This window comes from Ixodes scapularis, unplaced genomic scaffold (assembly GCF_016920785.2).
Source record: "Ixodes scapularis isolate PalLabHiFi unplaced genomic scaffold, ASM1692078v2 PGA_scaffold3__209_contigs__length_174095766, whole genome shotgun sequence".
Lineage (NCBI taxonomy): Eukaryota > Metazoa > Arthropoda > Arachnida > Ixodida > Ixodidae > Ixodes > Ixodes scapularis.
Genome location: NW_024609868.1, coordinates 7873697 through 7895895, shown reverse-complemented (window position 1 = coordinate 7895895; position 22199 = coordinate 7873697). Strand labels below are relative to the sequence as shown.

General features: G+C 44.2%; 1 protein-coding gene across 4 annotated transcripts in view; it reads left to right on the top strand.

Annotated features, from left to right (window-relative positions):
- LOC8039276 (discoidin domain-containing receptor 2) overlaps positions 1-22199 on the top strand; it is a 171678-nt gene that overhangs the window by 143061 nt on the left and 6418 nt on the right. Inside the window, exons 5-13 of one of the 4 annotated variants that reach the window (XM_040500141.2) lie at positions 1305-1452; positions 7405-7584; positions 9446-9787; positions 14073-14126; positions 15399-15589; positions 16288-16375; positions 17008-17171; positions 18971-19123; positions 20957-21267. In XM_040500141.2, the coding sequence (XP_040356075.1) occupies positions 1305-1452; positions 7405-7584; positions 9446-9787; positions 14073-14126; positions 15399-15589; positions 16288-16375; positions 17008-17171; positions 18971-19123; positions 20957-21267 (1631 nt within the window). Of the gene's footprint in view, positions 1-1304; positions 1453-7404; positions 7585-9445; positions 9788-14072; positions 14127-15398; positions 15590-16221; positions 16376-17004; positions 17172-18970; positions 19124-20956; positions 21268-22199 lie in introns of all 4 variants that reach the window. The other 3 variants (XM_029982562.4, XM_040208278.3, XM_040208281.3) reach the window with 3 other exon arrangements.

Genomic DNA, 22199 nt, shown 5'->3' with positions numbered 1-22199 from the left:
CTCTCACATACCTTTAACTTTCTCTTGGCTAGGCCTAAAAAAACGCATTAGCTGTTAACTCGAACTTGTATTTCTAGAACCATGTGTGGTGTGTTTGCTTTTATATTCGAATAAGGATTTGTTTGTCAACTTCTTTACATTTCTTTCGGACTACCCAAGAATATTTGAGCTGCTGCTACCCTTAGGATCTTTTTTTTGCTCGTTGTTTTTAGGTTAATTGAGTACAAGCATCTCTGAAGCGCATCGGGTCTTGCACACAAATACATACGCCCACGCACGCACACACGCACACACACACACACACACACACACACCGTGCATCACCTTGGGATGAGCGCTTTGAATGCTTGACTGGGAAGAGTAATGTGGAAAAGGAGGGCCCGGCAGTCTTAACGGGATGTGAAATTCTGGTTCGCTTCTCAAGTGGCCAGGTGGCGGGGCACGCGCTTATGAAGAAATGCGCCGAGAAAGTGAGGGAGAAGGGAAGACGGGAGGGGGCGTCAGAACACCGAGCTCTGGTCGGAACGTTAGTGGGTAGATGTAAAGCTAGCAGCCTTTGTCTCCAGTGCACTCGTCGAACGCGTTAAAACACAAAGGCTGCTAGCTTTACGTCTAACCCACTAATCGTTCCAACCAGAGGTCGCCGTTCTGAAGTCCGCTCTCGTCTCCTCCTCTTTCTCAGTTTCTCGGCGCATTGTCGGCGACAGGTTTTGAGTTCAGGGAAAGCTTCTCTCCCCTCTTTTCCACTTCAGCTGTGCGACCGCTGGTGAGCGGGTCGCCACCTTTCCAGCGTTCGCTCTGCTAATGCAGAAAGAGGTGGGAGGAACTTCCCCTAAACTAAAAACTTGTCACCGACTGTAGTAAAGCTCCGATTAATGACACTACCGACGCTTCGTCGCAAGTAACGTTGTCGCCTATCATAAAAAAACCAGATGCAAAAAACAAGGGTATCGTACTAAACACAATCTCAGACTGCATCCTCAAGTTGTCTCACTTACTTCTCTTCTGTTTTTTGTGTTTTTTTTTTTTATGACAGCTAATTTTTAAGTTGCTTAGGGTGCATGAATGGCGCGCGCATCTTTTTCAGCCGTTTATTTGTGATTTCATTTTATTTCTTAATAACGGCACGATGCAGTGCTTGCATAGTCACATACGACGCTGACGTCTGCACTGCTCATGCGCACACCTGGCGGGGGAATACTTGGAGTTGTTTGTGAACAGCCCATCGTCGTACAAAAGTGTGTACCCCGCGGCTCATCTGTTTTTTCTTTCTTTTTTTTTTTTTCTCTTTGTTTTGGCGATAGGTGTTCGAGGGCAACACCAACACGTACACGGAGGTGCGTCGGAGCCTGGATCCTCCCGTGATCGCCTCCAAGGTGCGCGTGGTGCCCTACAGCAGCATCCTCAGGACCGTCTGCATGAGGATCGAACTGTACGGCTGTCCCTGGACGCGTGAGTGTGATCCTTGTTTCCTGTTTCTAAGCCCTAATTCTTCGAGACCATATCATCCCGTTTCTTGGTCCCTATCCCAGAGGCGTGTTTTTGTCTGCCCATGTCCTTGATTTTTATTTTGCACGCAACTATAACTAAGATGTCTTTCAGGACACACAGCGCGCTCTTAGGCACCCGCAAACGGGCGCCTAAGAGCTGCGCTGTAAAAGCCATGAAAGCTACACTTATACAGTTTGTGCGAATGAGTTATACGCCAGGGGGACATTATGTGGGTGGCTAATCTTTGCCATAAGGCGGCTAATTATTTAAAATTCACTAATTAACTTTTAAGTAGTGAAAATGGACATATGGTTCAAATTAGAAATTTTCTGAGCGTCGTCCAAAACCCCTAAATCAGTCATTTTTAGAAAGACTTTGAGCGCGTAATTAACGCAATAGTGCGCTAAAGTTTCCACTCGTGGAGCAAGTACAAGGCATGGGGCTACACTCTTAAAAAAAAAGTCAGTGCGTCTACTTTCACGCACAACACTTGGAGAGCCAATCAGCGCAACTTACGGAGGCAGCTCAGCGAATGACGATGCCGAAACATATGTTTAGACCAATAAACGCAGTCTGAGTTGTGACATTAAGCAATGCAAAACGTCACGCTTGCATTGCTTAATGTCACAACTCAGACTGCGTTTTTGGGTCTAAACATACGTTTCGGCATCGTCATTCGCTGAGCTGCCTCCGTAAGTTGCGGTGATTGGTTCTCCAAGTGTTGTGCGTGAAAGTAGACGCACGGGCTTTTTTAGAGTGAGATAGAAGACGGAAAAATTGCGCGGGCGCCTTACTGAAACCGCAAGCCTTGTAGCTGCTTCATGAGTGGGAAGTTTAAAGCACTACTATACGCTTCTCGCGTGCTAAAGTCTTTCTGAAACTGACTGATTTAGCAATTTTCAATAACGCTCAGCAAGTTTCTAATTGGAACCATATGTCTATTTTCACTAATTAAAAGTTAATTAGTGAATTCTACTAAATTAGCCGACTTATCACAAAGATTAGCCACCCATATAATGTCCTCCTGGGCGTATAACTCACTCGCACAAACCACATAAGTGTAGCTTTCATGGATTTTTTTAAGCAAATCTGTAAGATTATGTATATATATAGTCTGGATCAAGGCAGGCTGACGGAATCTCGACCGGTGATCCGTTATTCTCTTTGAAATATGTTGCTTGGCAGCGCGCTGCATTTAGTGAGCTGTCCTTCACTTCTAATATGCGACGAAGACATAATAACGTGAGTCGGAACAGTAGCGACAATGCCTCTGCAGGGCCGTGATATTATTTTGGAGCTTCGCGCACAAGACACCATCGCCCATCGTTTGTGTCACTGCGGGACTGTCCGCTTCAAGGCCGAACTTTTTATAGATAGGTGACCTGCGCATGTACTATAGACACGTTCCTCGGAATTTATCTGTAAAAGACTAATCTGTATGGCGGTGGTCAGCACTTTTCTTGAGTTGTGGTGCATTTACAGGAAGGACCGTATCTCCAATTTAAGAGTGCGCTTCTATAACTCTAGTGACTAACAACAGCTTAAGACGAAAAGACGTGCATTCAAACAGGTCCCCAATATGCTATATTAGTCCCACATTCAGGCGCAACGTAGAGTCGAATTCTCGGAAACGGGCAACGGACCGATTGAATTTTATTCTATGTGAGTCAAAGACTTAACCTATGGCAGTCTCTTTGCTCTTTTTTTTGTGTCTATACAGAAACAAGCAAAATAAAAAAAACAAATGGGGCATTTAGACCCCGAGGCACGCTTTTTCGCGTCGCAATGCTTCATTTTCGTAAAGAGCGTTTTACCGCAGTATAGGAAGTGGTACTTAACTCGTTAATTACTCGTGCGGCGTTCATTCGAAACTCTCGCGCAGAACTCACCCCCTGCCTGGCTTTCTTCTCCTTCTCTTCTGTGTCAGAGGAAGCTGACGAAAGGCCTCTTTGGCGAGTGCCCGCGCACGCGTGCACGCCCGACCAGTCAGCGAACAGTTTCGCCAGCAGAGCGCGCGCTCCGAGTAGAGTTTTGTTTTGAGGTGGTAGGCGTCGTGCGACGTAGGCCTCGCCTTAAGGGCACGTAATGGCTCGATAAGAATGTTTCTGGCCGTAATTAAGACGCCCTGATAGAATGCCGCCAGCAGCGTCCTTATTAGTCGTAACTTCAAAGGGCTTCCCGAAACTCGGTCCTTGCTTAAGCCGCTTCCTTGGCCCCTTTCACTTTTTTTTGTTTTTGTTTTGTTTCCTTTTTTGTTGCTTTCTTTTTCGTCTAGAACGCTCTCATCGATTGATATGATTTTCGCGAAAATGCTTCTGGCGTATTTCTTACTGGCGAAAAACAAATTATGATCCCTCTCAAAATTGTCCGCCCGTCTGTTTTCCCGCTAGAGCGGGAAAGTAGCGGAAACAAATGTCGAAAATTGACCCTATAAAAAAGTGAAAAGAAGAAAACTCGATGTTAACTATTTCGCGGTGCATTGCCAAGGGCGTAATGTCCACAGCGCTGCAGCCCCGCGCTGCTGGCAGAGTACTTGGAGGCTTTATTTGCGTTTCATTCGCACGCGCTGGCGCAACTCAATTTGACAGTTAGATTACTGCGGACTTAGTGACGTAGCACAAAATAGTTGACGCCGAGAATAGATCCGAAAATAAAATGTTCAAATGTTTGTTATTGGAAAGGCGGGCTTTTTTTATTTTTTTTTATTTTATCGCCGAGAGCGGTGTCGAGGCCGATAACACCCCCTTCGGCGTATTGTGCTTTGACAGAGTTAGAGCGCTGCGCATGCTGGGCTACTAAGCTAGCCTTGGAATATAGCGCGATGTAATTGACGCCGCATATAGCTTGCAATCAACGAACGCCGGTGTGGCTTTCCTTGGACTGGAAGCGCCGTGGGGTGGTGGGATGGTTACCGCCCCAAGTGTGCAGAAATGTGGCGGAAGACGGCGCTGGTTGTGTAAAGGGAGGCGGTGTCACGTGGTTATCGCTGGACGCCCATGTCTACGATCTATAGGGAGTATTCACAAGCGGCCATTGTTTTGCGCGCGATTGCTGAGCGCCTGCTGGTGGCGAGCTTCCACAGTTAGTTTTCAGCGTGCATTCCGCACCATCAAGAGTGACGAAATGAATCCCTGGAGAAGGGGAACAAGAGGGACAAAGGACAAACTTAAATCTCCAAACACAGCTAGGTGACTGGTGAGCGACCGAAAAATCTGCCTGGTCCGGTCGCTCACCAGTCACCTAGCTGTGTTTGGAGATTTATGTTCGTCCTTTGTCCCTCTTGTTCTCCTTCTCCAGGGATTCATTTCGTCATTCTTGTCCAGCTCGCTTGCACCTTTGCATTTAATTGCATTATAATTTCATCAAGTGTGCCGGTTTTAGCAGCCTATTGATGTGAGCTCGTTCTGAGCATGCGCTCTAAACAGCACCCACAAATATGGCGTCCAGTGAATACTCCCTATAGAGGCATCCCGGCGAATCAGGAGGGCGAAAATACTACGAATGAAGACCGCAGTCTGGCAGTATATGCAGAACGTTTCACGTGCTTACCTCGTGCTCAGTGTCACAACGCGAGCTTTAGTTTTGGGTCTAAAACTTCAATACATAATTTCGGCTTTGTCATCCGCCCAGCTGTCCTCGTAGATCGTAGTGATTGGCTCTCCGAGTGTTCTGTGGGGGAAGCAGACGCACGAACATTTAGAAAAGTGGTAGTCTGTAGTCATTACCTTTGAAAAAGAAGAAAAAAACGGAAAGATGAGTAGGTTTATTGGAAACCTGTGTTCCCCTTTTAAACTTTGTTTTCCTGCATTTCTGTGAGGAATCAAAGGGTGAGTATCTCCTGCAAGAGTTCATTTAACAGAATCGTAAATGTCAACCAAGAATAAATAGACTTAAAAATAAGGTGCCGTAGCTACCGAAATGAATGCAATCAAGAGCACACATTATCACACTGCGGAATGTGCTGCACCTTGGAAACCAAAACTATTGAGAGAAAAAAAAAAAAAAAAAGATACCGTGCAACATGTTGTAGAACCAGGCGGATTGCTAGGGGACCCTTAAGTGGCCGGCGAGCAAGCCCCATGCCGTTGCTCTCGAAATGCTTTTACTGCGGAGTCGAGGACTCGTCGGCGACGACGTCGTCGTCGCGGTGTCTCGCAGAACGAGAGGCCCAAAACGCGCCTGCCGCCGCCGCTTCCGGGGTTTGTGTTTGTTCACCAAAGCCTCGATAGATCCCGCCATATATCTCGCGTCGTGAGAACCTCTCGGATATTTTGGCTTCTTTGTTCTCTGCTTCCTTTTCTCGCGCGCCTTCTGCAGCTCCTCGCAGCTCGTTGATGAAGCTTCGCTATGGCTCAAAATAGACGAGAGAGCGCCACTTATACGCTCGAGTGTAAACAAAAAGTCCGGCGCTTCGCCTGTATGAGAGCTCGGGGACTTCCGGAGCGGTTGACAGTGGAGCCGCGATGGCTGAAGGGTTGAGACACCGGCCGGCTGGCCGCCCGAAATGGCAAGTCAAAGCACCCCCGCCTTGTATCAGGCATAACTGCCTGGTTGGTGGCGTGCAATGAACCGGCGACAATGAAACGCCGGCGAAACAAAAATTTCGGGGGTTTGTGTGCTAGCCTCGCGAAGGGCGTCTCGTACGCCTCATAAAGGTCTGGATAACAACTTTCTTAGTCTACAGTACTTTTAGATACTCATTGTTGAAACTGAGAACTTTCTGACTTGCATGTCAGCTTGCTGAACCTGTATAACAGCATGGGGTGAAATTGAATTTGTTTTTACTCTTTAAAACCTTCGCAGTTTGATTAGATTTCCTAGCTCGTCATCAGAAGTATGCCTTATAGATTCACGTGTGCCTACATGGCTTCGATCATCTTAAAAAAATTCCGCGATTGGCTTGTTATGTTGAGACTTCTTCCTTCGTGATTTGTTTGGCGGTGTTCTATCTGCTAATGCCGAAATGTCGTTAGCCGTAGAGCGATGATCAGATGGTTGCGATCCTGCGTTTTGTCAGCTGTCAAGAATGACGGCCATCGTAACAGGAATTATTTGGACCAGTTAACCTCTTCATTTCTCTAATAAACCACTTCCTCTCCAGGCATCTCAAAAAGTAAAATCAAACTCGGCATCAGACACCATCTACACCACTGTAGTCTCCAGTCAGATTACGTATAACCTTAACAGACATTTGGACTCTGACTAAATATCTGTAAGCCGCTTGAACCCACAGTAAAAACGAGGACAGTGTGCGTGACCCTTTTTAACTTAGAAATTTTCGAAAGAGCAGCAACTGACGACCAAGAAATAAGCTGGGGAATCTGTGGACAGATTGATCAGATAGCCCTGTTTCTGATGGTGAACGCGTGCTTTCTGAAGTTTCAATGTGCTCAGCCAGTTTAGTGATGTGCATCGATAAAATAATGAGTTACAGCACTGTCAGATCTATAGTGCAAGGCGTCATTATTGTTTTGTACGAATAGGAACTAGTACAAATTTTATTCGCGTCCGATGCAGATATTAGCTACGCATTAACTGCGTCTGAGTCTTTCAGCATTCTGATGATTGTTTGAAATTCACTCACTTGCCGTTCCCTGTGACGCGAGCCTCTCACAAAATGTAAGGTGTGTCGACGCAGCAATGCGAAGGCGCGATAAAAGCACAAAAATAACGCTCAGGTACAACTCCAAAGAAAGATGTAGCGCTAAAACACTGAAAAACACAGGTAAAGAAAAACCTAAATTTTTAGAAAACGTTTGCCTCCCCTTAATCTTTTCATCGAATACACGAGCACGATTCCTTTTGATAAGAGATGCCTCATTATCGTTTCTTTTTTTTTTTTCAAGTTCCCGCACGAATAAGTTATGCTATGCAATCAGATCGCTCCAAAGGTTTCACCCGTTCCTCTCGCAGAGGGCATCCTGTCGTACTCGATCCCGCAAGGCGAGCGCAGGGGCACGGACGTGGACTTATCGGACGTTACCTACGACGGCATGAAAGACGACAGCTACCTGCACGGCGGCCTGGGTCAACTCACGGACGGTACGGCTGGCAGCGACAACTTCAAGCTCGACGTGTCCGGATACGGAAAAGGTGGGCGTCTCCTTCCCCCTCATTGCTGTCCGCCATTATGCGAAGAGCGAGTCGTCTGCCTCTTGCGTGGGAGTGGCGGTGACGTCAGAACGATGCCGAGCTTTTATTGGCTGATCAAAAAAAAAAAACAAATAGTGGGTAGATCTTAATGCTAGGTGCTTTGAGGTCTACCCACTATTTTTTTTTTTCAATCAACCAATCACAGCTCGGCGTCGTTCTGACGTCACCGCAGCTCCGGCGCAAGAAACAGACCACTTGCTCTGCGCATACCCCGTTACGCACTACGTCCAAGCGCAGCCTCTCGATCCGGTGGAGCCAATCGGGCAGCGTCAAAAGTGCAACGTCATGACGCTCGCCGTCTTTTTTCTTTTTTTTTTGCGTTTCCAATCCCCGGCTAGACCAATCACGGCTTCCCTCCTTCTTAAGTACTACTTCCTTTGTTCCTCACCTCTGATGCGCCTATGCACAAAACGTGGGTCTATAAATACCAAAGCAGGGATTCTCGCTGCTCCCCCGGTTCTAAACTCCTAGATGAACAAAAAAAAAATAATTATCGGCGCTCTTTGCTTTGCTTTTTTTTTTTTAATAAAGAAGGGTGGAGAGGGCTTTCTCTCATTTTTCTAGAAAGCCAATTTGGTAAGCCTAATGCGATTGCTTTCGAGGAGGTCTTCAGTCACAGTTAGTTATAAGCACCGCGTTATAACGACTGTCGAGAACAAAACCGGTAATTAAGGGGTCTTTCAACCATATAACACCCGGGCTGTCATATCGTGAGCTTATTTACTGAGACAGCAATGTGTCGCGCATCGTTGAGCTTCTGGTTTTCCTCTTGGTGTAAGATGAGAGGGATTAAAATTCGTAGCATCATCCCGGCAAAGAAAAAAAAATGGGTGCCATTTTACTTTTTGAGGGTGTAAGACCAGCAAAGCTGTTTAGCACGCGACACAAACGTGACAGAAACTTTCGAACAAAGGTACGAACACATTTATTGTCTTGATCGGTGATCGTCGTGACGAAAGGTGCGCACACACATGTACCGCCCGCCGCCGCCGCCGCTGACATTCTCGTTGACGTTCCCGCCGTTGCTTTTCGTAGCCGCGTTGCTCTTCGGGAGTCTGAACTGTACGCGGCCTCCTCATTACGACAAGAGAAGTGCAATTGAAAATGGAGAACGGTAACCCTAGCTTCAAGGAGAATATAGAGAATGGTGTTCCACGCGCCGCACGCGCACGCCTTCCCCGTATAAAAGATTCGAAGTAAATAACCAAAATAAAGAGTTGACGAACACGCGTGCAAGATGCCATCTGTTTTAGGCTTTTGCTTTAGAGCAGTTACTGCTGCAGACGCCGGCACGTGCGGCGTGTGGGTGCGCTGCGAGCGTAGAGGTTTTGGTCACGCTCGCGAAAAATCCACGGAACCCTATAGCCATAAACAGCTTCGTTGTAAAAAACAAAACAAAAAAAAAACGCAAGGTTTTAGTTTATAAGTGCGCAGACGGCAGTGAGGATCGCCGATAGAATGCACAAAAAGTAAAATATCCTCATCGTGGTTCCACATTTGATGATGCGGTAAGCACACTAGTCGAAGACGCGTTCCGAATCAGCACCTAGGCTTTACACCATCGGATAACAAGAGTCGAAACATACCATCTGGACGTTTCCTGCATCTATATTTCCCACAAGCTCCCTTTGAAATTGTCAAAGCGTTCAAAGACGAGGACCCAAACTTCGAGTTCTAAGACAAGTTTGAATAAAAACTTCTTTAAAAACTCTCAGGAAAGCTGAAGTAGTGTAAAGGGCTGTTTCAGCTTGGATTGTCCGCGGTGGTACCTAACGCACGCCTGACTTTGCATACTTCGCAGGATACGAATGGGTGGGCTGGCGCAACGACTCGCTCCACTCCCAGCCACTGGAGCTGGTGTTCGAGTTCGACACGGTGCGCAACTTCTCGGCCGCCTTCCTGCACTGCAACAACATGCACAGCCGCGACGTGCAGTTGTTCCGCGTGGCGCGGCTGTCATTCAGCGTGGGCGGCAAGTACTACCTGGGCGAGCCGCAGCACTTCAACCTGATGCCCAGCCTGTTCAACGAGAAGGCCCGCAACGTCACCATCCGCCTGCACCACCACGTCGGCAGGTTCGTCAAGATACAGCTCGAGTTTGCCGCCAAGTGGCTGCTCGTCAGCGAAGTCTCCTTCACCTCAGGTGAGGATTCGCAGCGCCGACCGAAACCGTTCTCCGGGACCGTAACATTACAACTACAATGTTTTATCGGGGTTCGTCAGTGTGGCCGAGATGTTTAGATGGCACAGCTCAAACGTGCTGAATCACCAGGTTCTCAAGCGGGCGAATACACGCAATGAACTTTTAAAAATCAGGCATGACAAGTGTGGTGGTCCTTCTCCTTGGCCATTAGCGGCAGAGACGGGTGAAACAAAAATTTTGTAACCCATTCGCAATATATGTACCTGCCGATATTTAGATCTGGTTGCGGTTGATATTGTGCTAGGCGTGAGTGGAAGTTTGTATCGACATTTTTCTGGTGGTACTGTGACTACTGTCTTCAACGAAAGCTGCTTTTGACGTATGTATATTCTTTTTTTTTTGTCACCACTTAATTGAAGACGATATTTTGTGGCGCAAACAACATAACCCAAAAAGCGTATATTCTATAAGATTAATAAATGAGCTTGAGGTGCGAAGTCTATTTTCCGAGTCAAACTTCTGAACAAACCAAAATAATAAAGAAAAAAAAAACTTCAGACGAGATGCCACTTATGCAGGCAATAATAAATCTCCTTCATTTGGCGCCTACAATTACGAACCAAAATGACGCTTAGTTTGCGCGAATGTACTACATTTGGTTGGTTGGTACCTATTTCTGGCTAGAGCAATAAACAACCAAACTCAGTTTTGAATTAGAGCGTCTTTCAGGGCCTTAGACATGACCAGAAACGTCTTATAATATAGAAACTGGCTACACCACATATTTTCCTACTATTATTGAGGTCCCGATGGCAGCAGCAATATTTTTTTTAATTATAAATCATGGAAGTTATTGTTTCTGCTACAGTCCCGGCCAATTTACTCTGGCATGTGGGAACTGATACACTTATATGTCGCGTAGAATAACTGGCGCCAGCTTTTCCTATAATTCGTCTGTCGCTGATATGAGCCCCGCCTCGCGAGAATTGATTTCTGATACTGGTGCTTTAAAACTAATATTTCATTTCATAAGATGCTAGCTCAATCTATGATCAAACTAACAACTGCGCATAACTTCTCTCTCTGCGTCTGCAAACTGTTGTGGTCATCATTTTCCCATGGAAACCTTTAACTGATTTTGAAAACGAGCATTTCCATGAAAACGCAGCAATTATAGTGCCCACAAGCATTTTGTTAAAATCAAAAGTGAATCTACTTTTTTTGCGTGCTTAATTTCACGTTTGCTTACCACAGAAAGGGGGTAGCCCTCTAAGAAGCTCATCGTTAAATTGTTGAACGCAATCTAAAAATTCCCAACCGTTAGTCGAAACATTTCACTTAGTGGTTCTTTATAAAAGTACAGATAAATGTTTTAAGTGGTAATTACAAATATGCGAGCTATCTTTTTCTTTTAAAAGAAGCACCGTTTTGTTCCATCAGCCGTATGCATTTGTCAGAAAATATCTATGTTGTTTCTAATGGTTTTTATTACATCAGACGCATTTATTATTAATATTAAATTCTAACGAGAAGTGCATTGACTAGATAAAATAAACAAATTTATAATCCGCAAAAAAAAAAAAGAGAGAGAGCAAACTCTGAAATCATTTACCTCACAGCCGGGCACTTCGACAAATCAAATCTCAATTTGCGTTTTATCAATTCGTCCTATCAGCTTTCCGCTCGTGTGTAAGAAGCTATACTCGTATATAACATTCCATTCCAAATTGCCTTTCATAAAATCGAAACATAAAAAAATTCAAAACAAACTAAGTCCAAGCGCTGCAAATATGAAGAGAAAAACAACAACAACCAAACATATATGCCTCAATATTATTCTTACTTCTGCGTCGTTGCTTTTCGTTCTTATATATCATTTTGTACGTATAAAAAAATCGAAAACAAGATTCTTCACGAACGATTTTAATCAAAGTTTCGAAATGCTTGGAATCGAGCGATTTTGCACGGAGAGACGCGCGCGCTAGAGCCGGTGCCGATGTGGATTCGCGCTAGTGAGCCGACAACAGACGCGTCGAGAGTAATCGAGCGTTACCGTCATCGTCGCGCGAGCGTAGCACCTTCCATACTTAGTGCGCGGAAGGCCACGGCTGTACTCACAAAAAAAAAAAAAAAAAAACTTGGTGGTAAACATTGTCGCAAAAGTTTTGCCAAGTGAAGCGCATCGAGATTCTCTCGATGTCTGCTCTTCTTCTAAAAGTTCGAACAGACGCATCAGGCTGTGCGGAGAAACCAAATTCTGAAACAAGAAAAAACAGAGAAAGAAAACATACAGAGGAGAAGGACAAATTTGTTTACTACGTGATGTAGGAAACTGGGCTTGTTACACGTACAATGTGTGTCTTCTTTTTTTTTTCTTTTTTTTGTTAGGGATGATAACATTTTTAAAGAAATAAAGGGGCTTTTCCGATAAATAATTATTTTTGTTCGGAACAATGGTTAAGGACGCCGCGGACATCAGGACATATTGTAATCTACTAAATTTGTAACATTGCATATTACATATTGTAGAAATTGTATCTCCCGCAGCAATATGGCCGTGTGTAATGGCGCAAAAAAAGTCCTCGAGACGTGCGCGTGTGCGCGTCCTGAGGCGTCGGCGCGTCGGCTGCACGCCCGCTCTAGAACTTTCTCCTCGGGATGTGCCGAGACCAGCGGAGGGCGACGAACCTCGGCGACGTACACGCGTAATATACGTCGCGAGGACGAATCGATGCGTCGTCTCGCGCCGTGCCGCTGAGCTTTATGGAAGGGCAAGGGGGCGGAACAGTTCAGGTAAACCAGTATGCGCGCCCTATCTGGCTCCCGACAGGCGCCACGGGGATCGATGAAGAAGTGGTGCCCCTGTAGTAACACCCGACGAGGATCTCCGGCCAGCGGTGGCAGAACATGGGATGCGGTCGCCGACGAGCAACGTCGTGAAAAGGGCACTTCGTTATTGGTGTAAATATTTCGCTACAAGTGGCAGTGGTACCAACTTGATTTTTGTTTTCGGTGTACGCTGCATCAACCTGTATTCGCATCTGATTCGTAGTTACACGTGTGGAAGGATTATTAAATGGCATAGCGACACTGTCCTTCGAGCCTTGAATGTATCTTTTTGCTCATTTATTTCGAATGAAAATACGCATCAAAATAAAAAAAAAAAAAAAAAAATTCGCATATAAGAAAAAAAAAAAAGCAACAGAAAATGAAAAGGAATAGCTCTACGAAGCGCTATATTCAATAGAATTTGAAAGTAGCACTTTCAGGTTTCCAGCACAAGATTTTGAATTCCTCATCTGAAAGATCTACCGATTAGTCTCTTGTATAACTGTTGGCACAATGTACTTTTACGTTGAAGGCTTGCTTCAAGTTATTTTACAAATTCTGTGGTTGATGAACATTACCATTTAGACCAGCCTACAAGTCCCGTGCTCTCACATCATGACCGCGAGACAGGAGTGCTAGGTGTGTTCGAGGAGACACCAAGGCTGCGTTCGCATTCGTTTGCATTCGGCTGGGGTTCGGGTTTAATCAGTGAATCCGGTGCATGTTCGGCACCCAATCGCTGAGTCGACGCCCTCTTCGTGTAACACTTCATGAAGAGGAAGCAGTGAGCAGGCTTTGATTATATCTAGATGATAGTGGCATACGCATCTATCATAATTAATAGAAAAGTGACCAGAAAGAATACGACTGTTCCACTGATAAGGACCTGCACTATCAATAACACATCATCCTTTCTTTAGCGTACACACTGGCGCAGGTCATTGGAAATCTCGGATATTACAAAAGCTGTCCTTGTAACGAAGATTTTATTCACGTCAAGAACAGATAAGGAACCGCATGTTATTGAGAATCCTAGGCGTTACATGTTTATAGTCAAAGGTTTTTGTTTTATAAACTCGACTTTAATAAGTTTAGCATTTCCAATTGGAAGTTACTGATAAAAATAAATGGTTTCAGTTAGGTACAAAAATGTTGTCTTTATTTTGCCTGGCATCTGATTATGCACAAAAAGCAATTTCTAAACAACTATATTTTTGTCACTGGCATGAAAATATGAGATTGCAGTGAGATATCTATACGGCGAAAATCTATCACAACTGGCGGTTTCTGGCAAGCAGTAAAAAAAAGAAAGCTGCTTAAAGTGTGCATCGAATCAAGATTAGCGCTGTTTTCTTAAAGATGTTTGGCCACCTCCGCTGAAGAAAGGTCCAATACAGTTAATTTTTTTTATGAATACTAATAGTCCTTTACTCTTTCATCTGTTTTCTGCTTGCAGTACCCGCAGCTGGAAACTTTTCAGAAGAAGAACCACCTGTGGCTCCACCAATTGGTGAGTACACATTCAGTCACTGTGTTCGAAAGAGCATATATTTATCCTAAGGGTTTGAAAGAAAATGAGTAATATAACTAAAAAGGATGAATCGAATAAAATTGAATTTTTATTCGGAACTAAAAAATGAAAGCCGTTTACAACTAACTCCCTGTAACGCCGAATTGGAGCGCAGCTCTTGAGGAGGAGGAGGGAAGGGTACTGAGGGGAGGGTATATTCCTCCTCCCTCCTCCTCCCTCGTAATCCTGCCTGCTACTCCTGGACGAAAGGGACAAGAGATAAGTCTTTTAAACTAATTTTTCGGAGTAAGGAAAATTCGGATTTGTCCCCCCTGCTCATCCTCACTGCTCCCCTCCTTTCTCCTCCTCCCCTCACGGGGGTCACGTGATCTTGGGGGGAGGCGGAAGGGCGTCACGTGACCGGGGGTTCGCGTGACCCGGGGGTGGGGGTCCGTGACCTGGGGGGATCACGTGACCTGGGTTGGGTGACGTGACCTGGGTGGGGTGACGTGACCTCACGGTTACGCCGTCGACGCCGACGCCGCTCAAGCCAGAAACGGCCGCCTAAGAGCTGCGCTCTAGAAAATGAAAGCCGTTTACAACTCCCTGTAACACCGGATTCGAGCGCAGGTCTTGAGGAGGAGGAGGCAAAGGTACTGAGGGGAGGGTATACCCCTCCTCCCTCATCTTCAGCTCGTGATCCGGCCTGCTACTCCTCCTCCTCCTCAAGGGGGTTCACGTGATCTCGGGGGGGGGGGGGGGTGTCACGTGACCTCTGGGGGCCAAGGTCACGTCACTGCCCCCCCCCCCCCCCGAGTTCACGTGACCCCCTCAGGTCACGTAATCCCCTCCTCGAGGTCACGTGACCCCCCTGAGGTCACGTGACTTGGGGGGTCACGTGACCTCACGGTTACGCTGACGCCGCTCAAGCCGAAAACGGCGCCTATGAGCTGCGTTCTAAAAGTACAGCTCAATAAGCCATAATATAAGCAATATATTGCCAGTGCATGATGTGCTTCCAATAACTCTGTAAATAGATTGTACATTTTATTTCGATATCTTTCAATATTGTGACAGTGAGTTACCGACCCATAAATTCCTATTTCCACGAATTAATTCTCTTTATACATCACAGAAATGCATAAACTGCCCACTATCATTAAACAAAAACGACAACAGCATTATGACTCTGATGGCAATAAATAATTTTCATATTATTTTAATGTGAGGCTAAGTTATCTTCAAGATGCGTCCTGTTTCATTGCTTTGCAGTGAGCACCGCCATGAGCGAAGATCCGATGTCAAAGCAGTACGTGGGATTGGTCATTGGGGTACTGGCAGCAGTCATCCTTCTGCTCATCCTCATCATCTTCGTGATAGTCGCGCGAAACAAGCGGAGAAAGCACACGACGCCCCATGCCATCCTAAAGCCCATGGACAGCAGGGTCACCATTAACATGAAGGTGAGCTTCGCCTGGTTCTTCACGGACTGCGACTGCCAGTTGAACTAGCTGTCTTTGTCAATCATCTCCTGCACCGATTCAGTACAAGCGTTTTAAGACCTATCCCGAGTTTGTTTGAATGGAAAGCGTACAGCCCTGGTTATATTCCTCTACTTAATCCCCAGAAAGGTGAAAGGTTTTTCTCTCTAGTAAGTAGATAAACCAGTATATTGTTTTTAGGTGTTAGATAGCACTACTTAGTTCCCTGGGACATTGATGCTGCTCTCCGTCTTACAGTAAGGCTTCCTGTTTTCGCAAACGTGACAGTTGTTTAACAGGTCACCTGCTTGGCTTGGCGACAGGTCTGAAAAAAAATAATTCAACTGCAGAAAGAGAATTAGATCGTGTTATTTTCCTTAACTACAATGTTTTATCCCTGTGAGTGAAAAAAAAAACGGTCTTGCTTTTACCGTTTGTACATTGCTGACGTTAGGAAGCAATCATATCTAGAATGACATCCTTTATTACAGCATTCTGGTAAGCTAATTAATACATAGGTATTTTTACGTTCCTATAAGCTTAAACGTTCGAACATGGGACGGCAAAGCTAATTCACGTTGCTAACGCGACTACGTGGCTTCCGTTCTTTGCAGGACCTTGCGTTAGCCTATTCCCCCCAGTACGTGGCACGGGAAGCTAATGGGAATCTTTATGGCCAGGTTGCCCTTGAAGACCCTGACCCCGACAAGCTTCTCTACCACGAACCCCAAGATTTTAAGCCCATCTACCCCGGCACCTACAGCAACGGTAAGGTTTTGTTGTATCGGCTCTGTAGCTGATGGAACTTCGTCGTCTGACCTAAAACCAATTTTTAACGTCTTTATCAATAATTGCTTTATCATTAAGCCCTAGCTTTGAGTATCACGAGTACCTGGTTTGGAATTGACAAGGCAACTAATATTAGAATTAGCACCATAGTTGCATTGATTTGCTAGCCAATCTGTCAACCAAATATCACGAAGCCAAAGATATCTCAAAACTTTCTTGGGAGTCCTACTTTACACAAGTACAAAGTGTAATGTAAATTAATAACTTACTTTATAGTCCATTATGGTCCTGATTGAGGCTATCCATGCAACAAATGCTAAGGATCACTAATTACTCGTGCTTCATCAAAGTTATGATCTCGCTCCATTTAAAAACAAAGAATAGCTGACTATCTACATTTTCTTGATAAAACAGGTTAAAGCAAGATTTAACTGTTCCGATTGTCCATGTGTTATGCTGCTGTAGAGGTGAAAAAAAAATTAAAAGGGGTGAAGGCACCTTGAAAGTGATTAAATGTCTGTGTCCTAATTCTTTTCCTAATTCCTGAACAGGTCCAAGCAGGTTCTTAAGAACTTAAGTAGACCTCTTGTTGGGCTCTTTTCTTTCAGCAGGATCCACAACGTCCCGCGAGTACGCGGTCCCGGACGTGAGCAAGAGTCCCATTCTCAACTCGCACAAGTCTTCGCCATTTCCCCAGACCAAGCCGCCTCCACCTCCGCTGGCCGAGCAATACTACGCGGCAACGGACGTGGTGGTGAGCTTGCCCAATATACAGGTAAGATATACCGCGCTTCGTGTGAGCAGTAAGTACCGCCATAATAGCTTTATAAATTAGCCAATGGGAGCTTTATCTATTCAGTATTCTTTTTTACGCATAAGCTTGTGGAAATAGGCAGTGTCTGGAATATCTCTGTTTTTTCATATGGATACCGCATGACACCCTTTCATACGTGCGCACACATCGCCCTGGCATGCTCAAATGCTTCAGGGCCAAGTACCGTTTCACTTGTTTCAAGAACACCCTCGAGTAGACTTGCCTAAGCAAATATCTGTCGCACTCGGAGCGCAGTCGTTCAACTAAAATATTAAAAAAGAAGATATACGCAACTTTTACTAGCCCATGAACTCAGTGAACTCAGTGAAAGCGAAGTTTAATTAAAAAGTTTTGTTTCGTTCCTCGGGTATATATTGCACTAAAATAAAACAAGACACTTAATAGCTTAAATTTGAGTTGGAAAGTTTCAGAGAATAAAAAGCACAATCTTTCATGCAAACTGTGTTTGCCCTAGTAAGTCTACAGCTCCTGTTTTCTAGTGTTTATCACAATGTTTCTTTGTTTTGTTTTTCAAGGGTTATCTGGTCTGAACATTTTTAACCTGTATCAATTCGTTTATTTCGTGTTGAAGAAAATTGTTTTTTTTTATATATAGTTTAATTTATTGATACTCTCTGGACGTCGAGGGCTGTTACTGGGGTTGGAAAACAAACACCAATAGCTAAAACGCACAACTCAAATAAGGAAAAAATCATCGTCATATCCATGTATAGCAAAACTGTTTTTCATCGGCCGATGCCTGGGTGATGTTGCTTTACAGATTCCTGCAATGTTCTGTCATTTGATGACTGGCCGCTGTCTTTTGGTCAGGAAATAATCAAGTAAATGCTGCATAGTTCTTGTTTGGTGATTAACATACAAATGACACTCACTTGCCAATGGTCAAACTAAATGCAAGGCCCCGGATGCCTGGCATTTTCCGACCTTGATTTTTGCTCGTTGTCTAGGGACTTAATGGGCCGAGCTCTCCCAGTATCTGTTTAGGAACAGCCAATGAAGTGACCAACTTCTGTGCTATATAGGAAGTCTCTAACACCAGCTAAAAGCTAAGCAGTTGGTTACCGAAAAGCACTTCATAATTTCATCAATAAGCAAATCGTTCGACGGTATTAATTAAAAATGTTGTCCAAAAAGCGATAATGCACTTGCAACGTCATGGTGCATAAAAAAAATGAGGTTGCGGTCTTTTGATTGTGCAAGGCCTTAAAATGTTCAGTATTGCTTCGGATCAAATGAGGCCAAAATGTATCAGCACTACTTGTTCACGGCCATGGTATACTCTGGCAGACGCAACAAGGCAATAGGACCAAACTATCGTGGCTAGAAAAATACTAAATAAATGTCGCTGTTACCGGGGAAGCGATGGAACACAGATATACCAAACAACAGACACCGGCCTGGCTACTTTTTTAAATGAACGTTTAATAAAAAAATATAATGCAGCGGTAATATATTGTGAACATTTGTATAAAAAGAAACATCTTTGCCTTCAGAACCAGACAGAGACCTGTTGCTAACGTGTCCAGCTTGGGTTTGTTCCTGTGGGTTATGTAGGTTATCCCAGGGACTGAACAAGTCAAATTGAAATCTCTTACAAGCTCGATAGTAGACTCCACGAGAGCGTTGGAAGAAAAAGTAAAAACGACTGTCACCGAAAGGCGCGTTTGTGTGCATTTGTGGTTGCTTTTTGTGGAGATGTCTTTTGTGTAACCATTGCCATGTCCCAACGTGATGCGCAGGGTGTGAGCGGAAACACGGTGTACTCCGTGCCCAGCCTGGACGTGTCATCGGGAGAGGAAGGCTCCGGAGGTGTCACACTGCCTCCTGTACGGGAAGTACCCCGCCACAGGATCAGGTTCATTGAGAAACTTGGTGAGGGGCAGTTTGGGGAGGTAGGTGCACTTTGTTTTATGCTCCTAGACATTTTGTTTTAGGAGTCGTTTAGTGTTCTAAGATTAACTCGTTTCTAGAAACGATTTGTAATTTATTCGTATTACAGTCGAGATAACTTTTGTTTTAAGCACCCAACATAAAAAAGTAAATATTATTGTAAAAAAAAATAAAACATTGGCGGATACACTTGAAGCTTTTTAAGTGTGGGAATGCGAAAGCATGACGCACGCACCAGACCCAGTTTTAGTTAGCCGGACCCATGGAGCCGCCGCGGCGTCGGGCAAGCGTGCTCCTCTCGCACCCCAAAGGCCCGGGTTCGATTCCCACCTAGATCGAAATGTACGAAATTTTCTTTCCAAAGCTTACTTTGTTTACAGGAACCTCCCTGGTAAAGTTTCGAAGCCACTGGGAATTTAGGTGCCGCTTAGCTGCTACAGGCAACGCCCAGCCAATGGGAATTTAGTTGCCGTTTTTGCCGGCTTTGCTCCATAAGACAGTTAATGTTGTAGTGTTAAGAATGCTAATAAAACAGCACTGTTAATGCAAAATCATTAACACTGCTGTTTTATCTTGTAAACAAAGGTATTGTATTTTCATGATGTAGAATGTAGCCGTTGAATGACTAACTTAATTACTTATGTGTATGACAGTTACAGTGGTGTCTATTTTTATTTCTCAAACTCAATACAAACGCTGTACAAAGAACGATTATGCCATATCCGAACTTTTTTTAGAAGGCCATATACACTATACGTCTTCTCTGTTCCTGTGTTTAGTCTCTCTTAGCTTTAGTATGTAGAACTAAAATGAAGAATCCAATCTTCTCTTACTTTCGATTTGTTTTACGATATTCTAGAAAACCTAGCAGAGAACATTGCAAGTTATCCAATCTTTGTTTAAAAAAAAAACATTAAAATTTAGAAAAAATAAAGCTTAGAAAGGAATTTATTAAAAATCAAGACTACGCTTGTTTTTTCAGTAAATATGCCAAATTATGCTACATTTTAAATAATAAGCAACGATTTTGACCTACGTAAAAAATATACCTCGTTTGAAAATAAAAGCTAGGTACCATAACAATCAACATTTGTATTGCAAATAATTATTATTTTACGTCCTCTTGTATTCTGGGACTGCTACCTTTTTTCACACATATTAAAATATGTCTATGGTCTGTAATAATTAACAGTCGACTTGTGCAGAAAACTGACGACACTTTCTCTTATTGATATCTCTCTCTTTGTTTCTCAAGTTGTGAGTGTACATCGGGTTTTCTGAGTTTGCTATTCCGGTAAACCTGTCCCAACGTAGCTTTCATTCACTGCCAAGGAAACTATTGATGCTCTTTCTTTATTTCAAGTTCGAAGCATTATTGATTATCCCGAGTATTTCTGAGGTTCCCGGCAACAAAAGCTAGCAATGGCAAGCAGACCTTTTAGGGCCGTACATTGAGGTGCATGGAAAGACATGCTCATATTCGTATAGTAATGAGGTAAAGCACGCACAATATAAAGATATCAAAAGCAAAAAAGCCCTTACGACTATAAAAGGCATCATGATGTGTCAGCATCCAGGGAAACAAAATATTTGGCAAATATACACTCTGGCGCCTCTATTTTACAGCAGTAGCACACGATTATGTGAAGGAAACCTCTTGAGCGTGTTATTTAGCTCGCCTGCTAGCCTTGACAATAGATGTAATGTGAAAAATGTAATAAAAAATGTTTGTTTTAAGAAGGTGGTCCCTGGCCACATCAAACGAAATATGATATTCACTATTTAGCTTTGCGTCTGCTTAATGAACTATCGCTATGCTTTGTTCAACCCACCAGGTTCACCTGTGCGAGGCGGAGGGAATCCCTGAACTCGTAGACGTTCCCGTTAGCTACGGCACCAAGAAGCTTGTGGCCGTGAAGACGCTTCGCAAGAACGCCACAGAGCATGCGCGTGCTGACTTCCTCAAGGAAGTGAAGATACTGTCGCGGCTGCGGGACCCGAACATTGTTCACGTGCTCGGCGTCTGCACACGGGACGAACCTCTCACCATGATTGTCGAGTACATGGAGAACGGCGACCTGCACCAGTTCCTGCAGCACCACTTGCCTGACACGTTTGCACCTCCCATCGCCAACAACGTCCTCAGGTAAGAACGTCGTGATGCCCCTACTGCTAGTGGTAGCTTAAGACACGGAGGGCGTTCCGAGTCACGAGCCCCTTATTCTCGCTTCGCTACCAACGGGATAGTGGCATGAGCCGACATTTCAATTCAATTCAACTCGTTTTATTTACTCCGATATTGAAAATGGGCGAGGGAGGCAGGGAAGAGAGCTCCATAAGTGCAGCTCTACGACAAATCGGCCAACAGGAAAAATACCAAGTTATAATACCGCCGAAGTACAGATCATCCAGCAAAAAGTGTATAGATTAGAAGTGACGTACTGCGTTTTTTAAGGCAGGATGTAGGGACTAACAAAAACTTTAGTTTAGGGAAGATCCTGATAAATATTGGAGTAGATCATGTAGGTAATGCATGTATGGTGGAACAACCAAAATATTATGGTAACTTCTCAATTATTGTTTTTACAGAACAAGTCTGTCTTTAACTTCGTAGAAACCCTGCAGAGTTAAATAAATATGATAGAAGGCTCGTTAGACTTGGACAGCATTCCCAAATATTTGCTACACAACGTGACATTCTGGCATTTTAGAGTTTCTTACATAATCATCTTCAATTCGCATTTTTACCTCGTTCGTGCGGACACAAATGACATGCGGGTGAATTACCACGTTATAAATTAAGAAGTAACCTGACAAAGTTAGAGTCTCACGTAAAGGAGTGAAACTCGGAGAGTGTAAGCAAATGAATGGAAAAAAAAATAGTTCATATAATTGCGAAGATAGAAGCTCCATGAGCGAAACAGAATAAAAAATACCGCTTCGAGAGATGGGCTTCAAAGTAGTATTTCACTTCCTGAGCTAGTGCAATGTATTATTTATTTCACTTATAAATAGTATTTTCTAAAATTAATTGTAGATCGCAAAGAAGAGGCCTTTGATGTAAAATACTAAACTTTA